General features: G+C 40.2%; 2 protein-coding genes across 7 annotated transcripts in view; one reads left to right on the forward strand and one right to left on the reverse strand.

The window, feature by feature from the left end:
- Positions 1 to 563: 563 nt before the first annotated feature.
- On the forward strand, positions 564 to 10,275 carry LOC146364946 (uncharacterized). 6 transcript variants are annotated; one of them, XM_084916071.1, is made up of 7 exons: positions 564 to 678; positions 1,467 to 1,817; positions 2,045 to 2,191; positions 8,615 to 8,716; positions 9,479 to 9,504; positions 9,587 to 9,756; positions 9,873 to 10,275. In XM_084916071.1, the coding sequence occupies exons 1-7, from the start codon at positions 645 to 647 to the stop codon at positions 10,057 to 10,059; spliced, it is 1,017 nt and encodes a 338-aa protein (XP_084772197.1). In that variant the 5' UTR covers positions 564 to 644; the 3' UTR covers positions 10,060 to 10,275. The 6 variants fall into 6 exon arrangements, with proteins under 6 accessions (XP_084772197.1, XP_084772195.1, XP_084772196.1 ...); XM_084916069.1 differs by lacking the exons at positions 8,615 to 8,716; positions 9,479 to 9,504; positions 9,587 to 9,756; positions 9,873 to 10,275 and adding exons at positions 2,891 to 2,983; positions 3,639 to 3,676; positions 3,759 to 3,913; positions 4,313 to 5,249; XM_084916070.1 differs by lacking the exons at positions 8,615 to 8,716; positions 9,479 to 9,504; positions 9,587 to 9,756; positions 9,873 to 10,275 and adding exons at positions 2,891 to 2,983; positions 3,639 to 3,676; positions 3,759 to 3,913; positions 4,313 to 5,249 and having other exon boundaries at positions 592 to 678; positions 1,470 to 1,817.
- Positions 10,276 to 12,407: 2,132 nt separating this feature from the next.
- Positions 12,408 to 24,594, reverse strand: part of cables2b (Cdk5 and Abl enzyme substrate 2b) — a 50,131-nt gene continuing 37,944 nt past the window's right edge. Inside the window, exons 6-10 of the mRNA XM_084916061.1 lie at positions 23,846 to 23,943; positions 19,854 to 19,960; positions 19,493 to 19,612; positions 18,622 to 18,706; positions 12,408 to 16,201 (exon numbers count right to left, since the gene is read on the reverse strand). Of these exons, the coding sequence (XP_084772187.1) occupies positions 16,055 to 16,201; positions 18,622 to 18,706; positions 19,493 to 19,612; positions 19,854 to 19,960; positions 23,846 to 23,943 (557 nt within the window). The 3' untranslated portion in view covers positions 12,408 to 16,054. The remainder of the gene's footprint in view (positions 16,202 to 18,621; positions 18,707 to 19,492; positions 19,613 to 19,853; positions 19,961 to 23,845; positions 23,944 to 24,594) is intronic.

Raw genomic sequence — 24,594 nt, forward strand, 5'->3', positions numbered from 1 at the left:
TTATCATGGTTCCGAATAGGTAGATATCTTCAGCACTCAGGCTCACCCGAGCTCAGAATTCTCGTTGAGAAAAGGGTGTCAATTGCATTCAGGGACCAGTTGATCAAATCCGTAATTCCTCTTTAGGTTTTAGAGAACAGACTGTGAGAGAGTGTTCCAGGGAAAGTAATACAAAAAACACGAGACTAGACAAGGACACAAGAGGCTAAGCAGGTAAGATAAGGGATCATGTGATCAACGATGCTCTGTGTCTCTGTCAGCTGTTTTACTGAGCCAGGAGCTCCATGAAGAGAGTCCAGTGATTCCACTAGATGGATCCTTCCAGCGTGACCTCCAGGATCCAGACCTGCACACACAGACAGTGGGGATTTATCTGCCTTGTAGTAGGATCACATCACTCACTCTGACTGGTTAGACAGCAGGAGTGTGTGTGTGTGCGTGCGTGCGTGTGTGCGTGTGTGTGTGTGTGTGTGTGTGTGTGTGTGTGTGTGTGTGTGTGAGTGTGTGTGTGTGTGAGTGTGTGTGTGTGTGTGTGTGTGTGTGTGGTTTGTTTGAAGGCGTGACCTCCTCATTAAGAGAAGTAAGAAGTTCCTGGTTTGAAGTCAAGAAGAAGAGAAGCAGCATTAAACCATCAGAGCTCTGAGATGAAACACACTTTGGTCTGCTTCATCTTCCTCAGTGAGTAAATTCTCTTCTTATTTCTGTCACTTTCTCTGTTCTAACTCTTATTTGTCTCCATTTTATTTTTAAATTTTGCAACTTCCTTCTTCATTTCCTTGTTCTCACTCATATTTACTGTTTTTTGTGGTTAAACATAGTGTGACGTTTCAAAATAAGTCACTCAAACATGCAGCTTATTGAAAGCATAAGAAAATCTGTGAAATATATCCAGTTTGAAATATATAAATCTGTGTGGAATTTAAATGTTTCCACAAACTTTTTTGTAATTTGCAAATTATTTTTAGTTTCAAACCAGTTTGATCCCCAGAAAACTTCTACTTTTTATTGGACACTGAATCTGTAATCAAATACTTTTCGTCTATGAGAGACAAACTTATAATAGTAGAGCTGATGAAACAAACACTCTGTGTTTCATTTCTTCTCTTAATGAGCTGAAGAGCAACAGCACAGTGAGCGGTGACAAAGTGAGAACTGGATGTTTAGCAGCACGTCTAAAATGCTCATTTCACATACAAATATAGAAATAGCTGCTGCAGATGATGATGACGATGTCATCAAAGATAAATACAAAAATTAATTTAGACTTTTATCTTTTTCACAACCTTAAACTCTGAGTCTTCCACATCAGATGCTTTGTGTTTGTGTATAAAACAGGAAGTTTGCTGTTTACAAATAAAAACAGAAAAATGAAGTTAACTGAACTTCTGTGATCAGTTAAAATTAATAATCATCTGTCAAATTTAATCTATAGTAAGATTGTAACTAATGATTGTTCATCCTTTCAGCAGCACTTCAGGATGGAAACACTGGTTTGGTCAAAGCACAAACTTGCACCCACAGAGCAGAGAAAGGAGGAAACTTCACAGTTGCATGTAGCTTTACTTTGTCTGGAAGCAGGAAACTCTTCTGTAAGGAAAAATGTGAAAATGGAAACATTCTTGTTGAAACATCTGATGATGCAGCTCAGAACAGCAGATACAGCATTAAATATGAAAAAATAGGATTGACCTCATATAATATTATGTATGTGAGCATCACACAGCTGAAACAGTCTGACTCAGGACGGTACAGGTGCGCTTTGGGCAGACGCTGGAAGCCAGATGGAAACGATGATTTTGAGCTGATTGTCACAGAAGGTGAGTTTCTGCTAACAGTCGTGTTTGTCTTTGAAGGTGTGACAGAAGCTTCACGTCTCAAAAGCAGCTACTTTTCCTTCAAATCACCTACAGATGTTATATTTATCTGAAACATCAAGTTTCATCAGTTCTGCTGTCAAACAGCCCATAACCACGTCAGTCACATGCAGATATATAAACTGCTTCAAGTGGTCTTATTATGACTCTGATGGTTTCATTGTTCACAGCTTCAACCACTTCAACACCAAACGGGACTCTGAGAGCTTTTTCAGCTTCAGTGTTTCTCTCATCAGCCTCCACACCACCAACAACACAGAGTTTAAGCTCAACTTCAGGAAGCTCCACACCTTCATCAGCCTCCTCTGGAAGTTCAGGTACGTTATAGATTTTTACATGTATGTAGATTTACATGTGATGAAGATCCATTAATGAGTGAACTACACAAGAATGACACATTAAGAGCTGTGGAAGAATCACTCTGATCTTTTAGTGAAGTTAAAGAGAAAAACTGTAGAAATAAATAAAAAACAAGTTTCCACCACAGCAGGTCAGCAGCTGAGAGAGAACATGGCTGACTTCCTCAGAGCAGCACTGCATGAGATCTGTGCTAGATGACAGATACAGACTGTGATTAGTTACTGTTTGGTTTCAGAGCGTTTTCACAAGTGTCAGTGTAACAGACACAGACAGAGGAAAGCATTGTGGGAGCTGTAGTTGTTACTGAGTGTTTGAAGCAGAATGAGGAGCTGCTCAAGTTTTACCAGAAAGTACAACAGCAGGAACTTAACACAGAAAACTTGGTGAAAGTATAAATACTTTCTGTGCTTCTGAGTAACTACATCATTAAATAATTTCATGCACAAAAAAACTTTAAAAAAGACAACAACTCAGGACTCTACAGGAGTAACACGCTGACGACCGCGCACACTGCCTCAAATGGCCCAACAGCACAGCTTTTCCTCTTTATATGCCCCGCCCACAATTATGAGAGGAAACGCCTGCGGTCAGTTGTTACACCACCACTGCTGTAACAACTGTTTACACTGTGTGAGTAAAATAAATCTTCTCTGCAGATGTGCTGATTTATGTGCGTCTGATTGTGGTCGTTGTCATCAGCATCTTTTTAGCATCTTTGCTGATGAAGAGCAGAGCCATTAAACCCAGAGGTGAGGCCACAGGAAACACATGACAACAGTGATTTCATCACTTCAGAGCTCATCACACTAATGCACATTCATTTCCTGGAGTCTAATACTCAGTGAACAAGTTTTAATAGTAAACATTTAAGAGTACACATTGTAGGAAATTACTCATCATGTCACAGTGGAAACAGATTTATGTGCTAACAACAGGAGTCAGACAAGAAAAATGCAAAGAAAATGCCTGAAATCAGCTTCTGTCTGTCAACAGATGCAGTTTATTTAGTAGGAAAATATCATTTTCATCATTTTATGTACAGAAAAGCCAAACAGAGCCTGGCACAGAGATTCTTCCTCAACAAAATAATCACAGTTTGTACAAAGTTTGTTTAATTCTCCTGTAACAGTCAGCCTGATAAGTGTGTCCATCAAGGTTATTAGAGTTAACTAAAACTAAACTAAAAGCTTAAAGTAGTGAATTAACTAAAATGATATTTAATAAGATCAAATAAAAATATACAGGAACTGTTCTTAGTTTGCTGTTATTGTGGTTCATATTGGCGGCACATGCATCAGTAACTGATTACTGCCAGTTATCATCGTTGATCCTGAGTTTACTTCCTCAGGTTCTACTTGGTGAACACGTCTTAAAGACTGATGTTTATCTTCTGATGTTTTTCAGGACCTCCTGTGGAATCTGAGCGTGCTGACATCACACAGGTGAGTTTTAGGAATTGTGAGACAGCTGAGCTTCATCACAGCTTGATTTGTATCAAGCAGCTGGTTTGATCTCCTTCTGCAGGACAACCAGTTGTGTGAAGAGATCAGAGAGGAGGACAGACAGAGCAGTTCACCTCCTGCAGGAGTGTCTTCAGTGTACGCTACACCAAAAGCCTTCAACCAGATGGAGATGAAAACACAGACCTCTGCAGCCTCTCCACCTCTGCTCACAACAAAGTAAAACTGTGGTCTGATTTTAGGCTCTTTGATTTTTACTATAGCATCTCTTTCTACCAGCTAATATTAATGATGAGGAATGCACAAAGTCAATGCAGACTCTCTGCTCCCAGTTTATTAGGTACAGCTAGTTAAAAACAGTCCAATAATAAAATCTTTAATTTGTTATTAAGTATTATTTTTAGAGATGCTGATGATTGTTGTTATTTGTGGTACAGTTGATTTGTTTTGCATTAGTGTTTTGGATATTTTCATTATTTTGTTCATTTCTGCTTCATGCACAGGCTGAGGGTAACTTTATCATTTAATTTAGAGTCTGAAGTTTGACGTCAGGCTAACGATGACATGAATGGAGTTGATTACGCTGAAGTTGACTTCCCATATTCCCACCACCAACAGCGCCCCCCAGTGGTGATGCAGCTGATGTCGTCTCCTCCAGGCTTCAGGCACATGCCAGCCCTGCCAACCACACCACAGATCTCCTCTGCTGCTGAAAAACATCAGCAGTGATGCTGTTGATGGAACCTCAGTGACTAAAACAGTTTATGACGTTTATCACCTACAGACAAACAATCAGCCTCAGTTTAAAGCTTTTTTTTTTTTTTTATTACAGCTACTTATTATTTAGTTTAACAGATAATTGATTCTGTTTTTCATTTTCTCAAACTGGAATATTTGCTAGTTTGAAAAAACTATTCTTGCTATAGTGATTCTGTCGGACAGATTCAGTGAGAGAGCTGCACAAAATGATGCATATAGGAGGGAGTATGGAGAGTTATTAGATCAGCCAGCAGGTAGGCTGTTCTTGGAGGGAGGTCCTTAGATGTAGTCATCAAAAACGCTCCAGGTGGCTGATTTTGCATGTGCTCAACTATTTATGATTATGTGTATTTAAACTAAACCACTGGAACTCAGCTAAACTGCTGTGTCACCTGTCTGTGATGTCAAATCAGACACAAAGAATTTAACATGGAAATAATTTCTAATATAAAAACAATAAAATGAAGATAAACACTTGGTAAATATTTCCCTTCACAGCTCAAGTGGCAGAAGAGACTGGATGAAGGTCTGAATGTCAAAAGATTCAAGTTATGATCAGAACATATTTAAAAGAAGTCTGAAATATTTTATTTGCCAGAAAAAATATTTGATAAATATTTGATACAATACAGTAAATATAATGTGAATGAGAGCTGGGTTTGGCCTGTGGTCATTATTGTTTATAGTTATTCTGGATTTATCAGTTCTGCTCTTTTATTGTGCCAACAAAAGCTTAATATTTGCTTATGATCAAATCTGTTTTGTGAATTTATATCTTGAAGCATTAAAACCTTCCATTAAAACAGGAACTGTTTCTTTGTCTTCCTGTGATCACAGACAGTCTCCCCTCCCCGAGTCTTCATTTGTTGCTGCTCAGTTTTAATTTCAAAAGCACGTCATGATGGACTTTTCATCTGTTTCTCACTTTTCCTACAAATATCTGATTAATTAATCCAATCCTACTTTATTTATAGAGGACTTTAAAAACAACATGGTTGACAAAAGTGCTTTTTGATAAAAAACAGATAAAAGTTTAGAAACCATACATTAAACAGACAAAGAAAGTTAAATAACAATAAAATAAATACATAAATGAAAAAATCAGTCAATATTAAAATGATTATAATACAACATGAGTATTTTATTTATACAATAAATGAAATTAACAAAGTAAAAAAGATTGAGAGCGGCCAAAAGCGAAATAAAAACTTACTACAAGCTGACTCCTAACACACTGGGGAGAAAAGGTACATTTTTAAAAGAAATGTAAATATTTCAAGTCTTGGGGCCAGCCTAATATGGAGATATGGAGGGGCAGCTGACTCCATAAATTGGTGGCCACAGCAGCTAAAGCTCGGTCCCCCCAGTGTTTCGGTCTCGACATGGGGACAGCAAGGAGTGACTGGTCAGTTGATCTGAGAGACCTTTGTGGAGTGTTTGGGTGTAGAAGGTCTGACAGGTAAACAGGAGCCAGGACAGCAAACAATAACATTTTTTACTTTTCTACATTTACTTAAACAAATGTAGGTGAAGAACTTTTATGCTGATTTTTAGATGTAGAAAAAATTAATTAGTAGGATTGTAGTGTTCTGTTTGATCTGTAGGACTGACGGCCAGTGTATTATAACTAACACCTCTTATAACCATGCTGGAAACAGGCTGGCTTAAATAACTAGTTATTCGTTATTTCCATTTATTTCCATTTAAATATACATACTGGTCTTCTAAAAAGAGTTTTATCTGCTCCACTTCCTGCTAAATCAAACAGGAGCCTTTATTTTGGAAATTTACAGGAAGTTCTGCATCACGTTGTTCCAAGTAACTTGACATGCTCGTGATTAGAGACAGAAACTGTCTCGTCTGCTGAAGTTTAGCTCCATCAAAGTTGTCCTTGAGTCAGAGCTGTTGAAGTTTATCAGCTGGCCCTAACAGTCAGATGAATGTTCGGGAGAAGCCGCTAAAATCGCACAAGTTCCGGTTTCATGTGATCCACGATGCTCCGTGTCTCTGTCAGCTGTTTTACTGAGCCATGAGCTCCATGAAGAGAGTCCAGTGGTTCCACTAGATGGATCCTTCCAGCGTGACCTCCAGGATCCAGACCTGCACACACACTCAGACTGCAGGGATTTAGGATCGCATCACTCACCCTCGACTGGTGAGAGAGGAGTGTGTGTGTGTGTGTGTGTGTGGTTTGAAGGCGTGACCTCATCATTAAGAGAAGTAAGAAGTTCCTGGTTTGAAGTAAAGAAGAAGAGAAGCAGCATTAAACCATCAGAGCTCTGAGATGAAACACACTTTGGTCTGCTTCATCTTCCTCAGTGAGTAAATTCTCTTCTTATTTCTGTCACTTTCTCTGTTCTAACTCTTATTTGTCTCCATTTTACTTTTTAATTTTCAACTTCCTTCTTCATTTCCTTGTTCTCACTCATAGTTAGTGGTTGTTGTGGTTAAACATGCAGGTTATTAAAAGCATAAAATCTGTGAAATATATCCAGTTTGAAATATATAAATCTGTGTGGAATTTAAATGTTTCCACAAACTTTTTTGTAATTTGCAAATTATTTTTAGTTTCAAACCAGTTTGATCCCCAGAAAACTTCTACTTTTTATTGGACACTGAATCTGTAATCAAATACTTTTCGTCTATGAGAGACAAACTTATAATAGTAGAGCTGATGAAACAAACACTCTGTGTTTCATTTCTTCTCTTAATGAGCTGAAGAGCAACAGCACAGTGAGCGGTGACAAAGTGAGAACTGGATGTTTAGCAGCGCGTCTAAAATGCTCATTTCACATACAAATATAGAAATAGCTGCTGCAGATGATGATGACGATGTCATCAAAGATTAATAATAATAAATAATAATAAATCTTTTTCACAACCTTAAACTCTGAGTCTTCCACATCAGATGCTTTGTGTTCGTGTATAAAACAGGAAGTTTGCTGTTTACAAATAAAAACAGAAAAATGAAGTTAACTGAACTTCTGTGATCAGTTAAAATTAATAATCATAATTAAAAAACATTCAATCAATAGTAAGATTGTAACTAATGATTGTTCATCCTTTCAGCAGCACTTCAGGATGGAAACACTGGTTTGGTCAAAGCACAAACTCTCCCTCGTACAGAAAAGGAAGGAGGAAACATCACAGTTGCGTGCACGTTTAATTTCCCTGGAAGCAGGAAACTCTTCTGTAAGGAAAAATGTGAAGATGGAAACATTCTTGTTGAAACATCTGATGATGCAGCTCAGAACGGCAGATACAGCATTAAATATGAAAACAAAGGTGTTACCTCATCTGATATTATGTATGTGAGCATCACACAGCTGAAACAGTCTGACTCAGGACGGTACAGGTGCTCTTTGGACAGAGTCTTGTTGACAGATGGAAACCATGATTTTGAGCTGATTGTCACAGAAGGTGAGTTTCTGCTAACAGTCGTGTTTGTCTTTGAAGGTGTGACAGAAGCTTCACGTCTCAAAAGCAGCTACTTTTCCTTCAAATCACCTACAGATGTTATATTTATCTGAAACATCAAGTTTCATCAGTTCTGCTGTCAAACAGCCCATAACCACGTCAGTCACATGCAGATATATAAACTGCTTCAAGTGGTCTTATTATGACTCTGATGGTTTCATTGTTCACAGCTTCAACCACTTCAACACCAAACGGGACTCTGAGAGCTTATTCAGCTTCAGTGTTTCTCTCATCAGCCTCCACACCACCAACAACACAGAGTTTAAGCTCAACTTCAGGAAGCTCCACACCTTCATCAGCCTCCTCTGGAAGTTCAGGTACGTTATAGATTTTTACATGTATGTAGATTTACATGTGATGAAGATCCATTAATGAGTGAACTACACAAGAATGACACATTAAGAGCTGTGGAAGAATCACTCTGATCTTTTAGTGAAGTACAACAGGAAAGACTTTAGAAATAAAGAGAAATAAGTTTCCACCACAGCAGGTCAGCAGCTGAGAGAGAACATGGCTGACTTCCTCAGAGCAGCACTGCATGAGATCTGTGCTAGATGACAGATACAGACTGTGATCAGCACATTTCTGCCTTCTGCAGCACAACTTTACTGCTAAATGAACAGACCTGGAGGCCACATGTTTACACTGTGAGTAAAAGAAATCTTCTCTGTTAAACTCCTGCAGATGTGCTGATTTATGTGGGTCTGATTCTGCTCGTTATGATCGTCGTCTTATCAGCAGCTCTGCTGATTTTCTACATGAAGAGGAGGACCACTAAACCCAGAGGTGAGGCACAGATTTAATATTCTGTCAAACAATAGAAATGTCAAAACGTAGCATGTACGCTATAATCTGCTGCCTTATTCAGTGTACTGGTAAATAATCTGCCTTTTAAAGGTGTTTATGATGACAAAGTATAATTTTTTTATCACCATTTAAACACAACAACCAAATAGAAAAGATTTTTTCTCTTCCACCGTTTTCCATTTTTTGTTGTATCAGTGTAACTCTGATCCAGTCACCACGATGAGAGTGTGTCTGCGTCATGTTAACACCAGATAATCTCAGACTGACAGAGCTGCTGTGAAAACAGACCGTTGGACTGAAAGGTGTTACTGATCTGATGGTGACGATCACCAACACAGTCTCACTTGGATATGTTCAAAAATAATCCTTCAAAATTACAGTTTTATCAAATAACCATAAAACAAACAGGGAAACATGGCACCATGGTTGATCTGTCTCAGCTCAGAATGTCCCAGTTTGCATGAATTAAGTCAGGTGTGACGTTTCTGTCACGCTGTTTTCACCTTTGAAGTTCAGTCTGTTTATAAAAAGAGCACCGAATGTTCATTTATGACTCACAACAGAAACTGGTGGTAGCAGATTTGATTGATATAGTTTTGATTCTTTATCAGTCATGTGTCTTATCTAACTGTAGTTCATATGTAGTTCTTCATATCGTTCCTGAGTTTAGTTCCTCAGGTTCTTCTTCCTATTATGTGTCTTAAAGACAGCTGTTTATTTTCTGACCTGCATGTTTTTCAGGACCTCCTGTGGAAACGGACACAGAGGTGAGTTTTAGGACCTGTGACACACATCAGCTTCGTTATTGTTTGCTTTGTATCTGTCAGCTGGTTTGTTCTCCTGCTGCAGGCCGACAGGTTGTATGAAGAGATCAGAGAGGGTGACGTAGCGAGCAGGTCACCTCCTGTAAAAGTGTCTTCAGTTTATGATTACGCCAAAGGTCCCCGTATAGGTGGAGATGAAAGCGGAGGCATCTACAGCCTCGTCACCTCTGCTCAGAACAACGTGAGTAAAACTGTGTTGTGATTCTAAGCTGAGGCCATAAACCAGGTAACCGTTTGTGTAGTGAAGTAATTCATCTGTTCTCAGACAACAAACTCAGATTCTAAAGTTTGATCTCACTTTTGTATCCCAGTGTTGAAGACAGCTCGCATAGTCTCTGTTACTCTGAGGTGGATTTTTCCCACAGTCCTGACACAAACAGCGCCCCCTGTGGTAAGACAGCTGATGTCGTCTACTCCAAGTCTTCAGAGGACCTCAGCACCACCAACCACACCAAAGATGCTTCACCGCCTCTGTACTCTACTGTTACAGCAGTATGAACTACATCAGGACTTAAGCTATGGATGAAGTCTTAACTCTCTTAGTGGACAACAGCTCAACACAAAAGCTTATTTATTAAAAAGTAAAGTGACTTTTATTTTAGCTTAACATTGAACTAAAGAATGTTGCAATACCACAGTTATAATAGCATATGTTAGCATTATGGTATGATGCTACAGCACAGATCCAATAAAAAGAGAACGGTGCATTTTGAAGACTTCCAGCCTCCTGTACTCGTCTCTGGAGTATTCCATTATTGCATTTAGCAGTTGAGACTGCAGAAAGTTATTGTACAGACTGCTGTGTGAGGATGAATGTGCAGAGTGATTAGGTCAGCCCGGAAGTTTCACCTCTTTCAGATGATGTTTAGCTGAGAAAAGCCACAGCATGCAGATAAATAAACTACTTCATGTGGTGTTATTATGACCGATTGTTTCACTCTTCACAAGTCAGTCATAGCAGACCCAAATTTATAGCAGAAATAGATTTTCAGCCTTCTGTACAGAGGACAAAAAACGGGTTATTATAGCTAATTTTTGATGCATGACAGAATAGTTTCATATTGCTCCCTCAATTTCATTCCGATGAATATATATTCATCGGAACGAATATATTCTGGATATAAGGCGGGCGGTCCTCTACCAGAGGCCTGGGAGCTTGAGGGTCCTACGCAGATCCATCTTTGCTGTTCCAGGACTGCGCTCTTCTGGACAGAGATCTCGGATGTTGTTCCTGGGGTCTGGTGGAGCCACTCCTAGCTTGGGAGTCACTGCACCGAGCGCTCCGATTACCACTGGGACCACCGTTACCTTCACCCTCCACATCTTCTCGAGCTCTTCTCTGAGCCCTTAATACTTCTCGTGTTCCTTCTTCCTGATGTTGCTGTCATATTGCTACATCTATCACTATGGCCGTCTTTCTCTGCTTGTCCACCACTTTTCTTTCCGGCCATCCCCATTTGTCTGTCTGTATCTGGAAATCCCACAGGATCTTAGCTCGGTCATTCTCCACCACCCTAGGGGGGCATCTTCCATTTTGACCTCAGGACTTTCAGGCCATACAGATGTTCCTGTATACTATTCCGGCCACTTGGTTAGGGCATTCCATGTATTCACTTCCTGCTAGCATCTTACACCCTGCAGTTATGTGCTGGATTGTCTCAGGGGCATCTTTACACAGCCTGCACCTGGGGTCTCGCCTGGTGTGATAGACCCCAGCCTCTATGGATCTTGTGTTGAGAGCTTGTTCCTGTGCTGCTCTAGTGCCTCTGTGCTGTCTTTCAGTCCAGCTTTGTCCAGCCACTGGTTGCATGTCAGCCACTTCCTCTATCTGCTGGTGGTACATACCGTGCAGGGCCCTATCCTGCCAAGATGGTCCCTCCTCTTCCTTGGGTTTCTGCTGCCTGAGGTATTCACTGAGCATGTGGTCAGTTGACTCCTTTGGCCAGCTTATTATCCCAGCAGGCTACCTGATCACGGGCAAGGCGTAGGTGTCGAAAGCCCGGATCTTTTTCTTACCATTCAGCTGACTCCTCAGGACTTGCCTGACCCTCTGCAGGTGCTTGGTGGTTGCAGCTTTCCTAGCAGCCTCTCCATTGTTTCCATTTGGTTGTGGGATTCCCAAATAACTTGTAGCTGTCCTCGATGTTTGCAGTGTAGCCCTCTGGTAGTGCATCAGTGAATCGATGTCTCATTCACTCATACAGCTTGATGTTATCCATGTTGAGGATGGGCTGACAATTGCTCCATTCTGTAGTCGGTATCCGTAGCTAGTCTTGTCAATGATCTCACTGAGACGGTTCAGGCCTATGCAGAACAGCAGTAGGGACAGAGCATCTCCTTGGTAGATCCCACACTTGATGGTGACACGGTACTGGCTTGAGGTTGGCCTCCAGTGTTGTACGCCACATCCCCATTGAGTTCCTGTTGATCTTGTACAATTCTAGGCATTCCAGGATCCAGGCGTGGGGCATCCAGTCATAGGCCTTCTTGTAGTTAATCCAGGCAGTGCACAGGTTGGTGAGCCTGGTCTTGCAATCTTGGGCGACTGTTTCGTCCACCAGTAGCTGGTGTTTCACTCCTCCGGTATACCTGCCAAGTCATTTGTGTGCCCCGCTCATGTTAGCCACTATGATGCCTGACAGGAGCTTCCATGTGGTAGTTGGAGATATATATTGAAATATTTAGCTGCCGTGGAATCACAATGTATAAAGTTATTGTAGCACATGTATCAGAGTGTTTTGACTGTTTTTCCTTTACAGACTTGTTCTTTAAATAATTAACTGTAACAAATTAACATCAACTTTATACCTAAACAACAACAAAAAAAAAAAAAATGTAGAGATGCAGTAATTTACATATTTTAATGAAAATAAACATAAACATTGGCATTTTAACAGTGTATGGTCTTTATCCTTTACAAAATATCTTATAAATATTACAATACACACATTTCCTTCACTTGTGCAGTGGAAGTATTTAAGCTCAGCTTCCTCATACAAAGAATATTTACCTTAGTTGCAAATCAATTCAATGCAACACGTCTCAACTAGTCTCGCCTCTTTATTTCAACTGTGTTGGATCATTAAATGTATTTATGCAAAAGTAGCAACATAAAAATATTTCTGTGGCTTTAACTTATGTGATGCCCCGACTGCAACGCTGCTGAACTGCTGCGTGCTTCGTCTGTGTTGTCAAAAAAATTACAATTTTTTTAAGTTAACAGAGAACTTAGAAGGTAAAAAAGGTAAATATAAACAAAAAACAAACACTTGGTAAATATTTCCCTTTACAGCACTGCAGTGCTCAAAGAACAATAAAATGATAGTAAGCACTCAAACTAAATACAAAATGTTAATGTGACATTTAAATAACAGTGACAGGTAAAAAAATTTATTGTGGCACATTAGAGGTAAACGCACGGAGGAAGAGAAGGAGGATGACAGAATAAAAGCTGCATAGAGTCAATATCACAAATCTCTAATGTAGAGAAGATGATTTTGGAAGCTCGCGTGCCGTTTCTACTCTCAAGCAGATTCTTATCTTTAAGTTGACCGAAGTTTTGAACATTTTTCTGTCTTTATCAGTGCTGCTGTTTACTGCTGTGTTCCACATCCTGTTAGGTACGTATGAAGAATTGAAGCATCTCAGTGCAAATCACTGAGTGTGAATTCTTCTTCACTGTCTGTAAAACATCATGTAAAACACGTCTTTACTGGAGCAGTCCAATGTCTGATTGCTTCATCAGCAAATTATACATCTTAATGCTTTTGCTGGTTAAACTCAACGAGCAGACTGATTTTATTTGGGTAGTTTGTCACAGTGAACGTCACATTGGTTCCATGTTAGTCTAAGTTGACTCCAGGCTCATGTGTGAAATAATTCTTCATATAAAAATAAACGTATTTAACCCTCACTTGATGCTACTCCAGTGTTGTTTACATCCTGTCTGTAAATTAATTAAAATATGATGGATTGAAAAACTCAAAGATTTCAAATTGAATTAACAAGCAGCATTCACTGCTTCTTCTTTGTTACAATAACGCAGCACACTGGCTGCGCAGTCTGTCTGCCCACAGCTCTTCACATGTGTACTAAACACACACACGACATGCACGGCTGCAGTCACACACCTCACTTACACATGATATTAACATGAAGCCTCTGGGATCAGATCAATCTTATTAGAAAATAACATTTACGGGTGAACACAGTCTTAAAAGCACATGAACTGTGAGTTAGAAAGACAAACTTTGGCTAATTCAGGACAACAAGAGCTACGGGTAGGAGCAGATAAAGTTTTAGGCTTTTCCAAAAACCAAACGGATCATATCCAAAGTCTGAGAAGTTTACTGGGACTCTTTGGGGTCTTATAGCAGAACCCTGGTCCAAACTCATTCGGCTCTCCTGCTCTGACATCTACAAAACTCAAGTCCATAAACACACGAAGGAAAATAAGATGAGTGGAAGAACGTGGAGATCTCAGGATGAACAATAATGTTTCCAACATTATCTGGTGAGAGGATAAAACACCTGCAGGTTCAAAGGAGACACAATTTTTCATCCACAGGATTATTAGTAATAAATTATTATCAGGCAGTTTTTAAATACACATCATTACAATAAGTTACTTTAAATGTAGAAAAATATTATATACCGTTGTTACTTGGTGATAAAATAAAGTCTGAGGACTGTGATGCTAAAAGGCAAAGTGCAAAAACAACTGAGGCTCAACAGGAAGTGTTTCTGAAGCCTCCTTTCAACAAAGGCTGGAAAAGGGACATGAAGTCCACATGAATGAGCCTCCTATAAATCTTCCACTGGTGTCCTGACACCAGACTTCAACAAACGTCCTGTTGGAGGCCTCAGTTTGGTTAAATATCTGTCCCTTTACGATACAATGAAAAGAAAACTACTGAGCGATGTGTTTCTAAGGTATTTCATAAGCAGAAAATCAGGAACTGCAGTGTTAATAGTGCAGAAAAAGGAAGTCTGTAGCCACAGCGAGTTTCTGCTCAAGTCAACAGACGCTCAAGTTTCAGTTTCCAGAAATATCTGTGCTAAAAATGTCAATGATCATTGCAGAACTGCAACTTAACAAAATTCTAAGTATCTGTTAATGCTCCATGTTTAGTGTGACAGACACATTCTGATGTCCTTTCTGTAAACTGCAGTCTTACACTCAGCGCTTCATGTTTCTTCCTATTATTAACCAGGTCAGTGTCGTCTGTGGTTTTCAGTTGTGTTGCTGCTCGTTTCAGATAATGCAGCCCATGAACATGCAGAGCGTGCAAAAGAGAAACTGTTTTCCTTTCTGATACGTTTTATTCCAAAAACCGGAGCGAATGCAAAAACTGCAATCGTCAGAGTGAGACAGCCTTTAACTGCAGTCCACAACAAACAGAAGCAAACCAGCTGGAGACGAGTGAGCATCACAGCAGAGTTTGTCTCATATGTTATAGAGGCTCTGTGTACCAACACTAACCCCCATCACAGCTTCGTTTAAAAGGACGTCTGCACTCTCTGAACGGCATGAAGTCAAAATAGAGATCGCTGCATGTAAAGCTGGCTCATGCTTAGAAACGACACAGAAACGGAGAGACTGAGAGCAAATATCCTGATAACAGGGCAGGATAAACCTTACAAAACAAATACAGGCTGAAGCAAAAGCAGCCAGATGTTCAGGCTTGAAGAAACATTTTGACTTCATGAAATAAATGTATTGCATGAAGTCATGAGGATAAAGGATAAAGCAGAAGCAAACCAGAAAAGAAACCACACTGCTGCTCTTCTTAAAAACAGAACTCGCAGCCTTTTTCAGTCACTGGCAGCGTCCTCGTAACGGTTTGTATCCGAGCTACAGTCGCTGAAAACACTCAGCACTATTTTCAGGCATAAAAAATATGATTATCTGATGCATGATGCATGTGTGTCAGTGTTACTCGTAATATTTCTAATAAAGCTAAAATAAAGAACCTAAAAAACCGCGTTTAGAGAAAGGCTTTTTCAGAGTCAGACAGTTCTGGTTTTGTTCAAAGCAAATTTCTCCCTCTGTCTTTTGTTTTTCATCTTTTGGTTTTTCAAGGTGCACAGTCTGTTTTTACATGTACATTTTTGCACATTTTTAAAACCCACAGTTATGATGGCCTACACTATAAAAATAATGCTGGAGGAAGAAAACCTGAATTTTCCTGATTTTGATTTGACCTCCAGTGATTGAACCGTCAGTCACAGTGTGTGATCACTTTGGTTTTTCACGGAGGAAAGGAAGGGAACTTTTTCTCTGCAGTGACGTCTTTGAGCCGTTTGCTGCCACGACAGTGTGGCTGAAGTCTGATGTAGTGCGCAGGAAGGAGGAGGATGATTTCTGGGTGGCGTCTGAGCCTTTGAGCCAGGCATCATGAGAACTGATCCGTCACAGTGCTGGAGCTCGAAGGTGCTGAGGTTCTCTGCAGAGGCGGAGAAGTGTGCTGCAGTGCTGCTGAGCCAGGCACTGCTATACCTGCTGCTGCTGCACCAACCGTCTGAAATGTGGCATGACTTTGCTCTCTGGGAGGTAGAGCGCCATCTCCAGGGCGACCAGGATGGTGAACTCGAATGATATGAGCTCCCTCCTGCTGATCCTGAAACGCTCCTCCAGCTTCTGCAGAAACAAACCAGCACGTGAGAGAGAACAAATACTTTCTGATGACACAAACGGTTTCATGTCTGACTCCACGTCTGTGGGAGTTTTAAATCTTGAAATTAAAATAAACATGGTATCTTTTGACATTTTTATACTGGCCGTTCTTTTTAACTAAACTTCTGTGAAAAAGTATTTACCCTGTTTCCTGATTTCTTTCTTTTTCTTTTTTAAAATTTATTAGCCAAAGAGAACCCAATTAAATAAAAACTGCAGTTTTTAAATAATTGGCAGCAAGAATTGCAATTGAGTGTTTGTAATAAGTGCCAACGAGTCTTTCACCTCGCTGTTCTTTACAGAATTGTTTTAATTCAGCCACATGGAGGTTTCTGAGCAGGAACAGCCTGTTTAAGGTCACAGCATCTCAATCCTATTTGAGTCTGGACTTAAATGAGGCAACTTCAAAACTTTCATTTTTTTATTTTTAGCCGCTCAGAGATGGGTTTGCTGGTGTGTTTCTGATTATTGTCCTGCTGCATAAGTGTGCTTGAGCTTCAGGGCATGAACTGATAGAACCATGAAATCTGTCAGGCTATCAATTATCATGAGTTTTCCACGTCCTGAAGCGGCAAAGCAGCCCCAGAGCTTCCACACTACCACCACCATGTTTGATTGCTGGTTTGATGTTCTCTCTTTCTGAAATGCTTTGTTACTTTTTAACGGGACTCGGGTCTTTCAGAGAGTTCAGCTTTTGTCCACAGAACATTTCCCTCAAAGTCGTGGGAATCGTCAAGATGTTGTTTGGCAAAAGTGTGATGAGTGTGATTTTTGGTCACAGTGGTTTTCTCTGACCAATGGCCATGCCATGAACTCTGACCTTAACTGAGGCAAGTGAAGCCTGCAGTTCTTTAGATGCTGTTCTAAGGTCTTTTGTCACCTCCTGGATGAGTTGTTCATGTGTTCTTGGAGTATTTTTGGTCGGCCGGCCACTCCTGAGAACTGCTCACAGTTTTCTCCATTTGTGGGTATTCATACTCTCCACATGCCTTAGAAATGGCTTCGTAATCCTTTCATTGATAGATGTCAGCGACTGTTAAAATCACAGTTCTAAACCCTTTTCCAACTTCACTCCACCAGCATGCATCATGTCCTGTCAATTTGTGGGGCACATCCAGCTTTTTTTTTACCTCCTTACCAACAGACGGAGAACAAAGTACCTGTGAGTTAGGAGGACTCGCTTCACCTGAATGTACTGTTGTGTTACATTAGAGCTCTGCATCATTAACTTTAAAGAAATGGAAATGCTAAGAAGGTTGATGCTGATGTTATCGTAATTTCAGGAGCATGATAACACCGTGAGTTACTTTGGTCCATAACTATGATTGTTGGTTCTTATTTAAATGTATATAAAAAAAAATCATCCATCCATTAATCCACACACTCACCCTCCATCTGTTAAATCTACTAAATCAGCATTATTGTAATAAACCTTCTAAATGTGCAGAGCACATCAGATGTTCTGTGAGCCACATCACCAACAGTGTCATTTTTTCTGACCACTTCTCAGCTGTTTCTTTAGATCGTGGTACAATGTGTCGCTTTATGAGATCTTTTAATTTGTTTCACTTTGTCAGATAACTTCTATTTTAGTGATTTCTTGATTAAACATGTATAACAGTAATAAGGCCCGAGTGCGTTTAGTGTAACTGAACTCAGCTTTATAAAAACTGTCGTTAATCACATTTAATAATTTAACAAGGGGGGAATTACTCTTTCACACAGGGCCAGGTAAGTAAAGAAATGTAATCACCAGTTTAGTTACTCAGGTTATCTTTGCCTTTTTTTTTTGATTATCTGAAAAATAAAGTGTAACAAATGAGCATAAAGAAAGAAAGAAATGAAAGAAATCAGGAAAAGGACAAATAGTTTTTCACAGCACTGTATTTGTAATCAGTGTTTCATTAGATATGATAAATGAGGTAAAACTAAAAAGATCCATAACTCCATAAAAACTAAAGAAATGTGCAACGATCGTCTGCTTGGTAGTAACATGCAGGGTTTTTGTTTTGGTGGTCGCAGAACTGAAACAATTAAAATAAATATTTTTGAGCCATGGCAAAAGTGAATATGCAGCATAAAAACAGTATAGTGATAATGCAGGACTCAATCAGACCTCAGGGATTCTCTCCTGCATGGTCTCAACACACGACTATAAAGGACATTAACAGCCTCTAGTCCTGCAGCTCGAACACTCAGCAGGTCGTTTTCCACCTGCTCAGGTAGAAAAGCCTCAGAGGTTGAGCAAGAGGAACATGATCTGACTGACAAGGCAGATTTTTTCACTGACACTCTGTGTGTGTGTGTGTGTGTGTGTGTGTGTGTGTGTGTGTGTGTGTGTGTGTGTGTGTGTGTGTGTGTGTTTGTTTGTTTGTATTACATACGTCTATTAGATGTTTGACTTCCTGTTTCTTGAGGTCACTGCTGATCTTAGCTGCCAATAGGATGCATGCAGCTGAGACCAACTTCCTGTGAACAACATCAACAGTTACGTAACTGATAGGACATCAGCCCCCGGGTTAAAAGCAGAGTAACAATGTAACAATGCAGACTGCTCACTCTCTGGACAACATTTATTCTTAAAAGAATTATTGTCTTAGTTTGTAGTTTGTTTTGAAATAATGTATCAAGTCTTTATCAGGTGTTTTCTATGCGTTAACAATCAGTTTCTAATTATAAGACTTGTTGTCAGTTTTTGACTGAATCAGTCATCAGTTAGATCTTAAAGACCTTGAGTTGGATGTAAACATACTCTATAAAATAACTATAAATGTCACTGTGATGATGCACACACTTCAATAATAATTTTCCAGGCAGTTATCAGAGACAGCGAGACAGGAGCTTTCCTTCATGTGGTTTATGGGACAATCGAAGAATACAAACCATCAGCAACAGTGAAAAGTTTTTCTTTTAAACCGAGCTTATTGAAAATAAACACAAGGTGGAGCTACTTCCACACCTCACACTGTGGACTCGACACAGAAAACTGCAGCACATCCACCTTTTAATCTATCAAACAAATCTTGTTTTACGTTTTCTAACAGGAACACAATGTGATGGAGTCTTGAACCAATCAGATTTTCTACCTGAGACTAATTATGGTGCAGAATCACTTATAATAACAATAAACAGAGCTAAACAGTCACATGTGATCCATAGTCGTCATTAACCAACATTTCAAGCAGAGTGTGAAGCCTATGAACGAAGCAGAAACCGATGACGAGCTGTTTACATGTGGACGAGATTCGAACAAACCTGTTCTGCTTGTTGAGGCGCCCCTGCAGCACCAGCTTTTCAAAGTAGACGTATGCCATCGCGAGGGTGACGGGCTGCAGGCCGCAGTCCTCCCCGACTATTCTCATCTCTCTCTTAAGGCTGAAAAAGAAATAAAGCATGTTCTAATTATTTAATACTCCCTTTTCACATATCTGTGTAGGTTCTTAGTCATCCAGGTCATGGTAATCTAAGGAGCGACTGGACTGCTTTAAGTTTCTTTAAGATGTTTCATGTCTCATCCCATGAGCTCCTTCAGCTCTAAGACCAAGTGGTGATCCAGTCGCCCCTTTTCACATTACTGTGCTGAAATCCTTTCATTGGCAGAAATGAGAAACGTTACCTTCGGATTTTGCTGAGGGTGAGTTTAATGTGAGGAAACTTTTCCTTAAAAGTCTCGTTCATATCTTTCTTCAGATCAGACGGTTTGACATATTCTATAACTGTCGTCTGCAGGATAAAAGAACAAAGAGAAAAAGAGCAAAAGAAAATGAACCAAACCAGAACAATAAGGAGTGGAAGTATGCATAAACAGAGCACAGAACACATTTAACTGTAAGCAGAGACAATGAGAAGTCAAACAGTTGTCAGTGAATGTAAATAATCTGATGAGGACGTAAACACCGACGGGTAAATATTTCTTTCTGTGACTCATTGTTGCAAAGATGGCACCATTTCTCACGCAGGGAAACTCATTCATGCTTTAGTTTACAGTCTTTCCAGGTATTGTGATGACTGTTCACAGGAGTATCCAATAACCTCATCAAATCTGTTCCAAAAAAGCTGCACTGACTTTACACACTAAATAAAAGTCAAACTCCCCTGCTGATTATTTTTAAATCTAACAATGACGCAGGTTTTGGTTCCACTGAGTCGGTCCGTCTCTGTGTCTGTCCTGTTATGGACAGATCACCTGGTCACTGTGTAGCCAAAACACACAGTCTCAAGCCCCACCCCAACTGATTTCTTTAAGCAGTTAAGAAAATGGATTGATGGCTCAATACTTTGACGTATTAGATCACATTGATCTTATAGAAATCCCATATTGCCACACAGCATTCCTGCTTTTTCACTAATAGCCTCAAACACCCAAAGGCAGCTCTGCTCTCTCTCCAGTGGGTTTGTTTTATTTTGCAAACTTAAGAGGGCTCATTAAACCACATGTTGCATGTTTACAACTTTCATTATTTAAATGGCACACAACTCAACTGCTGACCTTTCACCTGCAAAACTTAAGTGAAGAAACAGACACACCTTTCCATGAAACAGCTTTTAAGTCACCAGCATTAAGAGGTGACAGTGAAGAGCTGCAGGTTCGTCAACAGTTTCTTTACAGCTCAACTCAGTTTAGACCTTAATCCTGATATTTAGTCACATACACGCTCATGTCAACACTTCCAAGGCCTAATTTAATGGAGAGAAGCCTGCGAGATAATCCTGGTAGACAGCCTGATCTAAACCTTATCATATGCAGGTAACATGCACCGTTTCCATGTAACACATCAAACTGGTGTGGGTGGGGGGTGTTTTGTAGTTTAGGCGACATTGACAGTAGGTGGTGAAATCACACTGTGTAATACTAACACACACACACACACACACACACTTGCTCACAGTAAGCTCAGTGAAAAGCAGCTCACCTCAGCTGTAATCGTCTCATGAATTAAACACTGTGATACAGTGTGTGTGTGTGTGTGTGTGTGTGTGTGTGTGTGTGTGTGTGTGTGTGTGTACCTGTTTAGACATCTTTGTGGGACCAAAAATTGGAATATTATTATATTTGTGGGGACCAACAGTCACTTATGAGGACAAAAGTGCCGTCCTCGCGAGTTTGAAGGCATTTCTCAGGCTCAAAATGTGGTCTTAGTGTCAGGGTTACAATTAGGTTATTGTTAGGTTTAGGCTGAGGGTCAGGATTAGGCCGTCATTTTTGATGGTTAGGGTGAGCGACTAGGGAATGCATTACGTCAATGAGATGTCCTCACTAAGATATCAAAACGAGAATGTGTGTGTTTGTCTATAGAGGGATCAAACTGAGCCGCAGCCTCTAGAACAGTGAAAAAGAAAAGAGCATGTGTACTCTGATTACTCTTAGTTCTCGGAGATTTACAATCATCTGTTTTATTCACCCTGTTTGTCTCTCCTTCAGTTTTATTCCTGTTTATTAGAACATGAGAAATTAAAGTTGGGGTTCAATGTGATCAAGTTACACTTTTAATCTCCCCGAAGCACAGATGTTATTGTCTGACTCAACATTATAATTAAAATGTGTAAAACAAAATAAAAAAATAGCCAAATACAGAAATCCTGCCAGTCACCAGAGATTAGTGAGTATCTGACTTGGATGATGCATTAATTCATGTGATGACATTAAATGGATTAGATACCACCTACTGGTGTGATCAGCTCAGTTTTTACTGAACCTGTTATTCATATGAGTCACACACCAGTGAGCCAAAAACACTATGACCCTGTACATGGTGAATAAGGTGGATTATTGCTCATCAGTGTTGTTGTCACCACTATAAGACAGTAAATGCAAAGCTGAGAGTTGCAGTCATCCTAAAAACAGCAGCAGGGGCAGGTGTAAAGTCACGGGTGTTACAGCCAGATGAGTCTGAGTCAGAGCCGCCCCGAAACATCGAGGCTCGTTGGGCGCTCCCCGTGAGCTGACGATTACCTTCAAACAGTCATCTGAGGAGGGACCAACAGTGAAACGCCAAGAGGGTGTTGGAGGATGTGTTGGAATAACAGTGGCTCCAAATCTTACAGGACTAATAGGATCTGCTCTTAATGTCTTGGAGCCTCCACACATCCTGCTGAATCCCCGCTGTGGCAGGTCGGAGCTTGTTTTGGTGGTACAAGAAGCACCGAGAGCAAATTAGATCAAAGTGGCCGTGTTGTTTTGGCTGTCGTTATGATGAATTCTTTTAATTAATTTAGAAACCACAGCTCTTTAATAGCTCACATGTGTTTCGGTAAGATTTCTGCTCGTGTTCAGAGAGGTGCTGGACCCAGCTGAAATCTGATTGGCCCCTGTGATGCGCCACCCCGTCACTAATCACTGGACAGGGTGTGCAGGACTTCACTGGTTGGCTCTTTACAGATGCATAAACATCACAGACATCAAACACTTGTGGTAAGCATGATGTTGATGTCGATTTCATGGGGGAGGGCTGGTGATGACAGGAAAGATTACAATGTTTACAAGTTCAAAGAAGCGTATTTATAAGATGGAAATTGGTAATCAGTATAAGTCTGATGGGACTTGAACGTAGCATGAGCGTGCTGCGATGCACAGACAGCTCAACAGTGGTGCTTAGCATTTCATCAGCCACAAAGCTTCATGACAAGGTGCTTTTCTGGACTTTAGTTTGTGTTAATCTCTGAATCTGAGAATGAGTGCTTATTTCAAGCATTAGTTAGCAGCTAGTTCACAACTATACTGGGATTAAAGTAGCATCTTGTGAGTGAAATAATATTTTAGTCACGCTACTCTCATTGCTCGCAAATGAAAGTGATGCAGTTACAAACATTTCTTATTGTATTTTCTTTCATATTCATTCACATTTTAAATCTTATTTACAGAACTGAACCATCCAGATATAAACTCAGGAGTTACAAACAAGAGGTGTGCTCAACCCTGAAACAGAGTCTGAATCTGAATGGAAGTCCCCCAATGCCAAAGCTTTCAGTGCAGATCTCCTGAGATTTGAACTTTTCTTTTTCATGTATTGTTTTTGTTACTAAACTTGATTTATTTAACTCAACATTAACATTTTTGGTCAACAGACTGATGCAAGCTACAAATATTAGACCTAATAAGAGCAGCTCCTCAGAATAAGCCCATATTAGATCCGTTCTTGTTATCAGGCAAAAAAATTTGGGAATGCTGTCTCTAAATCGCTGCCATACCAGGCCGCAGCTTTATGATGAAGGCTGTTAATCCTGATGATGCAGAAGAAAGAAAATCTGATTTAGATTAAGGCTGCAGGCTCCGAATTCAGGAAGTTGCTGCCAAAATGACTGTTTAAAATCTGTCTTGCGGAGGTCACTTAAACCCAAAAATGTGCTTATTTTTAGAACTTTGATAAGATAACACACAAACACAGCCTAGTGAGGGCTACAGCACCAGGTTCGCAGTGCTACAGACTCCAAAGTGTATTAGTTTACTAAAACCATCTGTCCTCTCACAAAGCTCATTAAAGGTGTCAAACAGCCTGCGGAGCTCTGGACGTGGTGTGAAGGAGACGCACAGCTGTCAGCGATTTGCTCCGTGTGGGCGTCCTCAAAAATAAACAACTATATTTCAAACCATCTGCAGTGTTTTCTTACCATGTAAGAGGCGAAGATCAGCACTCGTTTGTGTTTGCCGCAGGGCCACTGGGGGTCACTGAGCAGGTTGGGGTCATAATCCATCACATCCTCCACACCTGGACAACAATACACATCGATTCAGAAATAATGTCAAAAGAGCAAAACTGAGGTGAGGCGAGTAACACGAGGTGTCATCAACAAGTTCTCTGACTCACAACAAAAACATTTAGTGCATCTAAGCACGATCTGTCTGCAGACAGTTAAGGAAAAGAGAATTTTATCCATTTTCCTGTTTCTCTGATCAAGTCCTGATAATTTGTCTTTGAGGGAAAGGGAAACCTCTTTGATGCAACATTACCAGCTTGAAATTTGGCTTCTGTCCTACTCCAGCTCACTCCTTTGTGCACCTCTTAACTGCTTTCAGCTCAACCACTACTTTTTTTAACCCCCAGGACATTTGCCCTTCTGCCATGAACCTCACAGAGTCTACAGACATCAACTTTAGACTGACAGGGCCCCACTCGGTGATCAGCATTGGTGACAACAGTTAGGTTCACGTAAAGAGGAAACAGCAGTTTATGCTGAGAAGTCCACAGTGTCACAGCCTGAAAGTGGACATCAGGTCAGGAGCGTGTGACTGTGAGACTGCAGTTGTGGTGTTATTCAACATTTGAGGGACTGAACTGTGAATTCATTCCCTCAGGTTCAGGATGTCAGTGCAGAGCTCTACTACAACATCCTGAGACATTTAACATTCGTTTCAAACT

This window comes from Perissodus microlepis, chromosome 20 (assembly GCF_051167445.1).
Source record: "Perissodus microlepis isolate ML-2025 ecotype Zambia chromosome 20, ASM5116744v1, whole genome shotgun sequence".
In the NCBI taxonomy this organism is placed as follows: domain Eukaryota; kingdom Metazoa; phylum Chordata; class Actinopteri; order Cichliformes; family Cichlidae; genus Perissodus; species Perissodus microlepis.

Excerpts from the sequence above, each read along its gene's own strand:
- LOC146364946 (XM_084916071.1), top strand. The coding sequence starts at position 645 with ATGAAACACACTTTGGTCTGCTTCATCTTCCTCA. Across the intron at positions 2,192-8,614 it reads AGCCTCCTCTGGAAGTTCAG|ATGTGCTGATTTATGTGGGT; the intron begins GTACGTTATAGA and ends AAACTCCTGCAG. Across the intron at positions 9,505-9,586 it reads CTGTGGAAACGGACACAGAG|GCCGACAGGTTGTATGAAGA; the intron begins GTGAGTTTTAGG and ends CTCCTGCTGCAG.